The 13,221-nt window shown below is 42.5% G+C and overlaps 1 protein-coding gene across 4 annotated transcripts in view; it reads left to right on the top strand.

The window, feature by feature from the left end:
* The window catches only part of CSMD3 (CUB and Sushi multiple domains 3), a 567,871-nt gene that overhangs the window by 529,567 nt on the left and 25,083 nt on the right, over positions 1-13,221 (top strand). For all 4 annotated transcript variants that reach the window (XM_033155765.1, XM_033155768.1, XM_033155767.1 and 1 more), the window contains 4 exons: positions 2,650-2,823; positions 3,161-3,234; positions 10,070-10,181; positions 12,513-12,692. In XM_033155765.1, the coding sequence (XP_033011656.1) occupies positions 2,650-2,823; positions 3,161-3,234; positions 10,070-10,181; positions 12,513-12,692 (540 nt within the window). The remainder of the gene's footprint in view (positions 1-2,649; positions 2,824-3,160; positions 3,235-10,069; positions 10,182-12,512; positions 12,693-13,221) is intronic.

Here is a 13,221-nt window from a genome sequence, read left to right as displayed (position 1 = left end):
CTCTGTCTCTGATTCTTAGATTGCAATCTGAGGCTACAATCCCTAATCAGATTTTGCACATATTCCCACAATAACCAGTATGCACTATTGCCTTCTTAGCAGATTCAAGGAAAACCTGTATGTGAGCCCAATGCATGTATGTGAAGGTGGCCCTAATATTGCATGGAAGCCTTCTCATAGGAGCACTGAGAATTAACTCCCAATCTCTGCTTTCACTAGTTACTGATTCACAAGGGGACTGGTCCTCTTATCACATTACTCTTAAGCTTACTTAGGAATCTTTGGGGAGGGATATCTTGCATTACACAAAGTCTCTAAGGATGCAGTTCATTATATTGTTGTATCAAGTGGTTAGGTTGTAAGTTTATTCTTCAATAAAGATTTTGCAGGCGTCTATTCAGAACTTTCTACTATATGCAATGGTGTTTTTTTTCTGGGAGGACACAGGGGGACACATACTTAGTGAATCTAAGTTTGGCCTCATTGAGGGACAGTATTTCAATATGAGTAGGAAAATGAGAGTACCCCTAAACATTTTTTTTAAAGAAAAAAATCCACTGGCTATAAATCACTGCTTTTTACTTGCCTGATTATATAGCAATATCAGAGATGCTTGCTTTGAGCAGGCACAATGGCTCAAGAATAAATCAAGGTGGGAAACAGTAGCTTGTCTAACTTGTGACTACTTGCCACACAATTCAGCACTTCCTAATTACCCAGCTCACTGTCTTATTATAGGATTAAAGGATTATGTTCTATATTGAGTCAGACCATTTGTCTATCTAGTTCAGAACTGAACTACCCTGGCTGGTAGCAAGGCTTCAGTTTCAGATGGGTGTCTTCTCTGTCCTGCCTCAAGATTGGAGGATTGAACTTGGGAGCTTTTGCATGTAAAGCATGTGGTCTACCAAAGCAGCTGCATTTATTCTTCTAGTTCCCAGTTTTATTCCAATGGAACAATTTATATTTATCTATAAATCTACTGTTACATATTCTCAGCCTTTCAGCTATGGTAAAGCTGTACATTCAAGCACACAAAAGTTCTCAATAGCCAAGCTGGGCGTCCAGCATTACGGAGAGGGGTGATGTCTTAACTGGCCAATCCACAGATACTAGCTGCATTCTATGATGATTCATGTGAATGTGATGGTATATTTTCATCCATCCCTATCATGCAGATTGCTGCCATGACTTAATGGCTATATCCATGGGCATGCCTTGTTAGACATTATGTCATTCATGTGGCTGCATTCCTGGGGCTACATTGCATGGAATAATCTGAAACAAACCAGTGTATTTTCAGTAGTCTCCTATTTTTGCATCCTTGGCTTCCTTTGAGTTGAAGAATTATTTCCTGTCGCTCATCTATATCCCTGCATCAGAGAGGATATCTGCCATGGTTTGGTTGCATTCTGCACTGCCTCCCCAATTAATTGCGGCATAAGATAGAAGTATTATTAATTATCACTTTCACACATGGTCAGGTTGCTTTGGTAATTAGTGAAGTGCCAACTTCTGTTGGGAAAAAGAGAAAAACCCCAGAACTTGGTCTGCTACAAATGGTAATGTTTCTTTTGCATACCTCCGTATTCTAGGGAAAAATAAGAGTGATGTGAATTGCTGTGGTGTCTAGTTTCCATGGTTACCTATTCAGACAGGGAGTTACTAAGCATCCAACAATAGCATATAGTTGGGGAAAGGCTGAAGGAGAAGAAAAAGATGAATGATGTTCTTCCACAAATTCCTCCTGCAAAAAAATAACCCAACTCCCAGAATGCTATGAATTAGATTATTTATTTGTGTGAGGAATGTTTCAAAATTTGTTTTTGAAGGTTTGGGTTCTTATTAATACAAAAGGAGCAGTAATAAATAAAAACACAACAACTTTGAACCCTCTGCATAATAACTACACGTACTTAGTAGCTCTTGACATCCAGATATGAAGTGCACATGAGTGTAACTCTTTGCTGTGTGTGTGTGTATATACACATACATACATGAATAGTGGGCTAAAATATGTTATTGTTAGGTGGATTTGCTGTTTTTCTAGAAAAAGAGGTGCTGGAACTCACCATGAATGCCTCCCTTGTTCTTTTATAAGGGCAATGGTGCCCAACTGAGAGGTGAGTTGTGGCTGAAAAAATTCCTGGATTTGTAGCTGGTTAACTGTGCTAACCAATGGTCCCTCGTAACAAGTGGAATGCTGCAAAGTTATGACCTGGGTTCAACATTTACAGTATGACTTGGATAAAGGCATTTAGAGGAAGTTCATCAAATATGACAGGAAGCTGGGATGGGTAGCTAATACTTCAGAAATTAGAATGAGGATTGAAGATGACCTTAACATTTTGCAGAACTGGGTCTGACAGATGTTGGATGCCCATCTGTTAGGGATTCTATATCTGTCTTTCCTTCATTCATTACAGGGGATTGGGTTCAATGACCCTTAGGGTCATTTTCAACTCTACAGTTCTATGATTCTGCTCTCTAAAATTCCACATCAGATAATGGACCAGCGAAGGAGACAGAGTAGGAATCCTTGTGTTGCCATTCTACATCTCCAAACAAATTAATCCAATGGGTTTGGAAGCAATAACTATCAACATATTTTCCATGTATTTCTTCTTTTTTTCTTCTTCTTCTCCACAGCAAAGTTTTGTGGTGACCCAGGAGTACCTGGTCAAGGCAAACGGGAAGGCAAGAGTTTCATTTATCAGTCAGAAGTCTCTTTCAGCTGTAATCTTCCATTTGTGCTGGTTGGTTCTAGTACTCGGATATGTCAAGCAGATGGTACATGGAGTGGATCCTCTCCTCGTTGCATAGGTACAGTGGGATCTGCCCAAATTTGTTGCATGCTCTTCTCCTTTCTTTACACTTTTCACTCATGGGTCCATTTTCACCGGGCACAATCCACTACTTCTACTTGTGTAGCAAAGGGTGTTGATTCCTGCTGACTGGCTCCCAAGGGTAGAGTACTGAATATTTGTTTGAATGTGCCTCTGTATACTACCACTTCAGCTGCATTAATCAGTTTTGAGAATAGTATTTGAGCACCTCAGTTTAAAAGCGGACAGTTCTGAAAATAGTTTGCATGAATTTGGTTGCAAACCATTATGGATTGAACAATTCCTTTACTTTTAAAATTTTCTCCTTGACTTAGAACCCACCCGTACAGCCTGTGATAACCCTGGAGTACCCCGTCATGGATCACAAAACAATACATTTGGCTATCAGGTAGGAGTGATAGTTGAATTTACATTTCACTCGACAACTGTGGTCTGGTGAGAACCACTCTTTCTTTACCAAACATTTGTCAGCAATGTCTGAGAAGTTGTTAGTTGTGCATTGCTGATTCTCGTCCCTTGTTTCACATTTCTTAAAATGCTACAATGTTTTCTTTATTTTTTGTTTTGTCGCCCCATAAACATAATGAGTCTGGGAAAATGAGCAAGGATGGCTCTACTGTGATCTGAAACTGATCAGTTATGTGAAAGTCTGGAAATCGTTGAGCCCAGGGCTTTATCATTTTAGTTAGTTTTATATATCATTAAATTTTTATTTCATTTTCTCTCTAAATTTTATTGACATTATTAACAACCCAAAAGTGCAGTAGTGGGATTATGGATCCTCCAACCCTGTGGAAACTCACAATTTATATGAGGTTCCCCCCCCCCTCCCGGTGATTTACAGTATTATGTTGGTATGTTATTAATTCTGATGATCTATGGGTTTCAATATATCATGCTCAAATCTCTGTGACTGAATGGCAATTTCAGTTTATAGGATCTTTTACTGTCACCCATACTTTTTCAAATTTTAAGTTTAAACAAATATATTCATAACATGTTTGTGCCCCCATTTTTAGAGTAGAATACTTTGACCCCGTTTAATAGAAATACAACGGTAGCCAATCTCATGCTGTTTGGAAACATACTGTGGAAGTTTTGTTTTTAGATGTGTAAATGAAAAAAAATATCCCATTAAACATGAAAGACCTCCATATTTGTTCACAGAAATAAAATCTCATAAATAGAGATTCTAATTGCTCTGAAGCTAAACTGATATATTGCAAACGTGTCACCATGTTATCAGTAAGTATAACATGGTCATGGTTCTGGCAGAATTTGCATTGATTTACACTATATTGTAATGCATAAAATTCTGCATTAGAAAGTGCTCATAAAGACTTGGATGCAATGGCAGTAATGGGAGCTTCCATAGCACAGGGAGCATCTGTGTTTGCAAATATTCGGCACAAATGTTAAAGATAGTCCAGTGTTTAAGGCTGCAATCCCAAGGACAGTTTCTAGGGACTATGCCCCACTGAACACACCCAGGACTTACTTTCCAAATAAACATGCATGAAATTGTACTGTAAGTGCATCTGCCACTTAAAAATGCCTTCTGGCAGAATTTGTAGGAAGCAACTTGAAAGAGTGAAGAAGACAGTAGTGCTGTGCCTGGAGGAAATTAAAGGGATGAATAGTAGGGATAGATACTCTGTAAATACAGTAGGAAAGATATAGTAGCCAAGGGAGAAGAGAAAGGAGCTTTGCAAGGCAGTAAAGGAGATTCAGAGCTTTGGGAATTGAGCAAGGATGACCCATATATTTTCAAGCATTTCTCCACAGCCGCAAAAGATGAGGAGTTTCTATTTTTAATGAAGCAGGAGTGGGTGAGATACTATGTTCTGCCTCCATGGTCAAGAGACACACTGCTTCTGAATACCAGTTGCTAGAGACCACAAAAGGGGAGAGTGCTCTTGTGCTCAGGTATTCCTCATGGGCTTCCCATAGGTATCTGGTTTGGCACTGTGCGAACATACTCTTACCAACGTTGGGTGTCTCCCCCCCCCTCTCTGCTGAGCAGTAGCAAGAGTCCATGGGGTTGCAGGCACTCCCCCAGGGTCAGTGTTCCTTTGGAGAATCAAGAAACGGCAGAGACTGTTGCAGCTTTCAGAAATACGGTTTATTCAATTATTTACACCTACAGCCTGCATGGAGGGAATCCAGATCATACAGCATGGTCATTTCAAGAGGAGCTTATCCCCCACAGCAGTGCTGCCAGCCTTCAGCCATCCTGCCCAAGATGGATCCCAGTCTGTCTTCCCCATTATTCTTCTTCCCAACAACCCTTGCCCAAGATTCCCTTTGCCTGTCACCTCACACCCTTCCAAACATGGCAACCTTCCAACCCCCCAGTCTCTGTACACACCTCAGGGCAAGTGGCGGGGAACAGTTCTCTTGCATTGCCAATAGCTCTCAATGGCCCTGTATGGTTTCTTAATGGCCCTAGCTTGGCCAGGTCATTTTACAAAGAAGAAGAAGAAGAGTTTGGATTTGATATCCCGCTTTTCACTACCCGAAGGAGTCTCAAAGCGGCTAACATTCTCCTTTCCCTTCCTCCCCCCCAACAAACACTCTGTGAGGTGAGTGGGGCTGAGAGACTTCAGAGAAGTGTGACTAGCCCAAGGTCACCCAGCAGCTGCATGTGGAGGAGTGGAGACACGAACCCGGTTCCCCAGATTATGAGTCTACCGCTCTTAACCACTACACCACACTGGCTCTCCCAGGAAGGCTATCCCAGGAATAATTCTGCAGCTGGTATTCCTCACTTCACATCCCAAATAATCAAATAATCCCTACCATTTATTAATTTCTAGTGTTTAGGGGTCCCCTCCCCCACAAATCTATAACAATAGAACAAATCTATAACAATTGCCCAGACCCAGCAGGTCTCTTAGTATGTTTTTATCCCTGCTCAGTTGTAATGAATAGCACCGGAAACCATTGGCCCCAATGTTTTAATTTAACTCTATTCCCCCATCCATCCTCACACACGTTTAACTGCTCCAAAGCCTTCCAGACTTCTGCAAAAGAAACGACACTGACCTCATAGCTGAAATAAACAAGCATCTCCCTGCTTTCTGACACCCTGTATTTAAAGATTAATATTAGAAGATTTCCAGAATAATGTCCCTAGGGTGAAACTTTACCAAACTTCCAATCACATGCTGTATGTGTATTTCATTTCTAATACTCTGTGGTTCTGATTTCTCCATGATTTCATAGGCACACTTGCTGGGCTTGGCTTCCTTTTGAAGAAGAGCTCACTGGGGGCATGGTATTTTTTGGAATATTTGGTTTAACTTGCAAATATATAAATAGACATAGCTTTCACCAATCTGGTACCCTTCAGATGTTGCTAGAGCTGGATGTTGGCCATGATGCTTGCAACTGATGGGAGTTTAAGGCCAACAACATCTAGAGGATACCAGTTTTTGAAAGGTTGAAACAGAGCATAAGTACAGGCAACAGTGATACACACTGTCACTGTTTTCAGAGCTCACAGCTGCCTCTTTTCTCTCTCTCTGTCTCTCCCCCCCCCCCCCACTGCACTCCTCCACAGATTGTTGTTTTCCCCATACAGGCATTTAGTTTAAAAACCTCCTCCTCTCCTTAGCTCAGAGAGAGGGAGCGTCACCTTCCAGATTCCAGTGGTCTCTCCCATTGAAAACCCCCAATAAACCTTTCTATCTGTTTCTCTACCATTAGCTCATGGAAGAAATCTACCAGCCATTTTATGGCATTAGCAAGCAACTTGGCTGACATAGGTATGGCAGCGATATCTGGCCAGCATTCATAACAATACCTAGTTTCTTTCATTGCTCCTTTTTATTTTATATAAAACAGCCACAGGATCATAAGTATGTAAAAAGCACCACTAGACGACACTTTTCCCCAAGCAATTAATTTTTCACCCAAATGGGAAAAGATATATGTGTATGTGTTTGTGTTTACTTTCCCACTGCAAAGGGATTTTTAACAGAACAAAATCCAGTGCAAAGGGTGTACAAGCCCCAAGATGTCAGCTGGAGATTGCAACCTACATTTTCTAAAAGGAAAACAAAACTCTGGGATGAGGGGGCGAGGATGACTCCACATCTCTGAGCAGTTTTTTGCATCTGATATTTGTTCCCGTAGCTGTCTATTGTTACCAATATGGATACTAATAAAATTGCTGATATGCGTGCAGATGTATGCCCCTTTAGCCCTACTTTGAATCCCATCCGAGGCATGTAAATGAACCTGTAACATAACAGGAACAATAATTCTGTGCATTTAGTTCTATGCCAGCCTGCCCAGCACTTTGTTGTACTGTTGATCTTTACTGAACAGCTGAACAGATTGTACAAATGCAAAATATATTTTGGGTGTCAGATTTTACCAACTTCATCTGCAAGCTTCCAAAACAAATTGCTTCCACGAAATGAACTGTGGGCTTGAAATATTTGTGTAGCGGTACTGCTAGTAACATAGGAAATTGTTTATAGCGCTGTGACGATAAGCCATTACAGGACAACACGGCACTGAGCTGAAATAACTTGGATTTATTTGGATAAATCTGTCATGTATGCCATACTTTTAAGCTCAATTCTCCTCCACCCTCCGCAGTTTATTTTGTGTGCATGTCTGTACGTGTGTGTAAATTCAGCAACTTCCTTTTTTATTAAACTTGAAAGGATCCAAGGCACAATCTGAATTTAGAAAGAAAAATAGATCCATTACGCTAGTGGTAGCCTTGCATTAGCTTTTGGGTCAGTTTTATGAATATCAGTATGAAACTCAGCATGGAGATAAGGAGCAACTTGGAAAGCCATTCTTTCCTGTGACTTTAATGCTTATGAAATGTAGGAAATTGATAGCACAGGAAGATGAGTTTGTTTAGCAACAGAAAAGTGCAGTGTTAGATACAAAACAGAAATAAAAGGATTTCCCCATTTCTTTTACCTGTTTTGTTTTGTTTTGTGGCATTTACATGTATGTAGGTTCGCTTTAGGATCAGTTTTGGGGCAAAACTAGATTTGATGCTTAACTTGCCTTTAGCAATCAGATTTGCTATATTTTTTTAAAAACAGAAAACTAAAAAATTAAGAGCAAGCAATGGATGAAATTTTAATCTACCCCCTCCCCTGCTTCAGTCCTGATGAAAATCCTTCCCTCTGTAGCTGCTCAGAGCCCCAGAAGGAAAACATCCATTGTCACCATGGGGAATGTTCCAGAAGGAGCTATTGGAAGCTGTGAGTTGGGTGGGCACCATTTTTTTTCAGGCCCACGAGGAGCAAGGGAAATATTCATTTCCCTTCTATTAATTTAACCCCCCCCCCAACACCACCCAAAAAACCATTGTATGATTGTAAAGACAATTAGCACCCCATCTGGTATAGCTCTTAGAGCCTTATTGGGTGATTGGGTGGCATGCAATTGGGCAATTAACTTCTGCTGAACGACCCTCTGGCAGAATGGGGGCATGTGGGGTCTTTGGGAATGAAGAATTCTGATGCCATGACAGTGGGTCTTGCTCAGTGTTCTAGGAGTCCTGTCACAAGGGCGAACTTGCATTCTCCTCTCTTTCAAGGTAGAACATGCTGATAGGCATTTGTTTACCTCTTTAATAGACAACAATTGTCACCACATTAATTATTTTTTTAAAAAATTGGAGGTGTGGAGTCCAGATATTGGAGCAGTGGGTAAACAGACCTTCCAGCACCTTCTAAGTACAGTAAGCAGACAGCTTGAGGCTTGTGGGAAAGACCAGTTGCAACTATAGTTAAGGATCAACTACAGGTTTCTAAGTCAAGTTACAGAAGTAGAATGAATAAGAAACTGCATTAAAAATGAAACAAGCAATAAAGTCTGACAAATCTTACAAGGTAGAAAGCTTACATGAATGTAATTTCTGATTTAAGTTCAGCGCTTACGCCAAGAGCAGCATCCGTGTATATAGTTCATCAGAACTCCCCAGAAGCCTGAAGAAACCTAGCAGTGATGGGGATTATGCTTTTATGTTGTGTGTCAGGAGCACGTTGAAAGATGGTTGTGGGGAAACTATCCAGTCAAAAGAGACACTGGAGGTGTGTGATGCCAGCACTTAGGCTGAATCCCAAGGAGATGAAGGATTAGCACTTGCTATTTATAGGAACTGGGGCAAGAGAGGTGTACACAGTGGGGCTTCTTCTGGGTTCCTGTGAAATGGGTTTATCAAAAAGGGGAAAACAACATTGTGTGTATTCAAGCAGTCACAAAGACTATGGGCATTCTTCAGCTTGCCCTCATGCAAGGAAGGCTTTTAGCAGACCTAAAAGAGAAAGAGTGTTGGAACTGCTTCTTTTTTTACAAGTCTTTTTCCTGCCCTGAGAGAAGACAGAACATGAAACCTCAGTATATGCTAGGCTATTGTTGAAATATTGGTATTTGAAATGACCGTAAACTTATTTGCAATTAGCTGGGCAAATTGAAGTCTGATTGGCTGCGTGGCATATTTATTCTGAAAAGAAACAATGCAATGTGAATATTGCAATATGAATACTGGAAAATTAACAACAGCTTCTCATTCATTGTGCTGCACTTTTGTGTGCTTATGAGCTCCTGTGCCCCAAACATACCCTTACTCCCTTTTCTGCATTATGCCTAGCCACTTGTGTGTGGTTATTCTAGAGAAAAGGTATACCGGTAATTTGAGACATTTCAGAAGACTGTTAATTCATGCTGTCACTGAAACACTCACGTTGCAGCCTGATTGTCTGAAGCTTTCATAACGGTTATTCATCGCTTTTAATTTTCTAGTATCTGCTGCGTTCAAGGGCAATAATGCTTCCATATGATAAACCTATCCCCAGTTGAATGAGTTTTAATTAACAGGTCATTGGAAGCCACGGTTGTCCCTGGCAGCAGAAGGAACTAAGAATTGTTTGTTGGGTGCAGCCAGGAAATAAAATGTTTTTCATAGTGCTGCTTAAGTGCTTGCAACAAATAGCAATAATGGTTCCAATAATTATTGAATGAACTTGGCTTTTCAGATGCTAATGGCCAAGAATTGTTGACTGTGTAGACTTTGTCTGTCATCTTGTTGCAATATCCCCATTGTTCATAGACCCCTTCGTGCAGCAGGTAGCATCTGAAAAGAAATAGGTATTATTAAAATCAGAGCTGGGGATGGCGTGGGGATATTTTGTGTCATATTCACCATCTAATTTAGTATTGACCAAATCAATATAATGTTTTCATAGGTGGGGAATGTCGTACAGTTTCACTGCAGAAAAGGCTACCTTATTCAAGGCTCTACAACACGCACCTGTCTTCCTGATCTTACCTGGAGTGGTATTCAGCCAGAATGCATACGTAAGTCTATAAGACGTATCTTCTTGTGGCATTCAGCGTGTTTTAGTGGATTGTTTTAACTTGTTATGTTGGATGCCACCCTGGTAATTTCTAGCTTAAATGTGGTATATATGTGGTTTTAGTAAACAACAACAATTTTATGGGGAACGAATAAAATGCTTGATTGGTTTTATATATTGCCCTGCTTCCCGAAGAAGCCCAAGGTGGCAAAAAAAACCCTGGTAAATTGGATCCTCTTCAAGGAGGGTACGCGTTGCACTTGGGCCCACAGGCATCTCCCACCTCCTGGTGTGGGCAGGGCTATGCCCTGATCCACTCTGGTTGGTTGTTTCATGGTCACTTGGTCCCTAAAGCCAGTGCCATCACAATGGAGGGTGGGGGCGGTTTGCCCTGGGTGCCATGGCTGAGGTGGTGACAAGAAGGCACCCCGTGGTGGCTAGCGGTGGCAGAAGCAGCCATTGTGCCGCTGCAGCCGCATGTGAAGGATCCTCCGTTCGCGGCTGCAGCCATGAGCAGAGGATCCCGGCACCAGCGGCAAACCACTATGTCCAGCGTATGTGCGGCGTCACATGCATGCACTGTACGTAACGCCGCCACACATGCGCTGTACATAGCGGTTTGCCACCAGCGCCACTTGAGCACCATACAGACGGCGGTGGGATCCCTCCATCGCCGCTAAAGCCGCAAATGGAGGATCCCAGCACCGTCCGTATGATGCTGGAGCGGCGCCTCCAGCAAACCGCTATGTACAGTATATGTGTGGCGTTGCTACATACGGTGCATGTGCTGTACACAGCGACACCACACATGTGCCGTACATAGCGGTTAGCCGCCCTGGGTGTCACGACGCCTTCGTTCGTCCCTGCCTAAAGCCAATGGCTTGGCTTGGGGGGTGGCCACGAAACATATATTAATCCCTGCATGATGTTTGCTGGACCTCTTTGCCTTCGCGCAGCAGATCGTCTGCCCACCTCACCCCCCTTTATCTGGTGCATTGGCCTTGCTATGGACATTGTTGGTCGCCTGTTTTGCAATGGGGGCCTGGTAGGATTTTTTTCCCCATCTGGCAGATTGGCAGAGCCATTTGGTTTTCACCTACCATGTAGCAATCATCACAACTTTGTAAGGTTTGGCAGTTAGGCATTGCATCAGCAATGTGTGGGGAGAGGAGGTGCAGCCATCACTTGTCCCTCCAAGCTCAAGGGTATTCCGTTAAAGGAATCAGGGTTGGCCTGGGTCTTGTCCGAAACCCCGCGGTAGGGGCTAGGGCCATACCAGGACCCAACGGGGGCACCGGAGTGAGCTCAAGTCAGTTCGCATTGGCAGGGTTCCCTCTGGCGGTGTTTCACCCTTTTATCAGATTCCCTGCGATGTGGATGGGAGTTGATATAGTTTGGATGATTCCCATGCCCAAGCCAATACCACTCACATTCTGTAGTCAATAAAGTTGTGGCCTAAGTTTCACCCGATAACTTAAACTAAAATCCTGTGTCACTGTGTCTTCATTTCTGGGGGGTGGTTGGGGGGTCTCGAAGCTCAATAAACATATTTAAAAATAATACAAGGGCAGACTTCAGGTCCTTGATATAAGTGGGTGTTTTGCTAGTGACTTTTGCTGGCTCATTATTTGCATCAAGGTTTGTTTTCCACAATATCCTAATGATATAGCACCGATGTTTAAAATTTAAATATCATGAATCAGGCTATTTCAAAATAAGGTGAAGCACATCCAGACCTGTGTGCCTTTGCTAATTATATTGGGACGCAAGGCAGGAAAGTTCAAGCTCCCTTTTCCTTTTGTGTCAACCAACTTCGCTTCTGCTTTTTAGAAAGCTACAGGAGTGGGCATGATTTGGTTTACATTAGAGGGTCTTAGGATGGGGTTTGTGGCTTTTGTTAAGGGTCCTCTTGCATCTTCATGTATAATTCAAGCACTGATCATATCTGCCTTTCAATGTCATGGTTTATTTCTGTTAGCTTATATTATCATGTTTATTCTTGTACCTTCCTCTGCAAAAGGAGCCCAGGGCAGCTTACAACATTAAAAAACCCCTGCAAATATATACATATCTTAATACTTAGAAAATCCATAGTCTTTATTTTTATTTTTAAGAATCAGTTAATATCCACAGTGCAAACAGCTTAGCATAGTTCTTACTCCCCCCCCCCCACAAAGCCTTGAGAAATGTGTTTTGACATTTTGTCGAAAAATAGTCAGAGTGGGGGACATCTAATTTTGTCTGGGAGGGAGATCCATTCGTGGGGGACTTATGATTTATATTTTGTCTTGTGCTTTGTCACATATGTGATGAGTTATGGCTTCCTTTTTAGCTCACAACTGCAAACAGCCGGAATCGCCAGCTCACACGAACGTTGCAGGGATGGATCTTCCCTCACTTGGTTATACCCTGATATACAACTGCCAACCAGGTTTCTTTCTAGCAGGAGGTTCGGAACACAGAGTCTGCAGATCTGATGGCACTTGGACAGGGAAAGTGCCTGTGTGCGAAGGTAATTTCTTGCATCTCCTGTTTAATTACTCAGGGCAGAACTGGATAGGATGGGAGACAAAAGGCTGCCCTCACTCTCTGTCTCTCTTTATATCCCCCCCTGTAATTTTCAAGTGACTTGATATTCCATGCCACGTATCTTCTCATCCCAGCCAGCCTTTGGTGTGAGAAAGGGGTCAGAGGATGCACACAGTGGTTATTGCATGCATTACACATGAACCTAGTTTAGATAATCATTTTAACTGGGGTAAGCCAGTTTGATGCCCTCCCTGTGTTATTTGACTATAGCTGTCAACAGCCAGCTATCATAGTTCAGCAACGTCTGGAAGATACCACACTGGCTACCTCTGGTCAGCGGTGGAGGAAGCCACTAGGGTGCCTGGGGCAGGGTGAACCACCCATAGGGACGGGGCGCACTTTGGGGCCTCTGGAGCCTGCCTGCCTCCTCCCACTACAGCTGGGGGGGGGGAGGCAGCAGGCAGACCATTTGGGCAGCACAGAGAGATGCGTGGTGCAGAGAGACGTATGGC

Source organism: Lacerta agilis, chromosome 7 (assembly GCF_009819535.1).
Source record: "Lacerta agilis isolate rLacAgi1 chromosome 7, rLacAgi1.pri, whole genome shotgun sequence".
Lineage (NCBI taxonomy): Eukaryota > Metazoa > Chordata > Lepidosauria > Squamata > Lacertidae > Lacerta > Lacerta agilis.
This window is presented reverse-complemented; position numbering and strand designations above follow the sequence as displayed.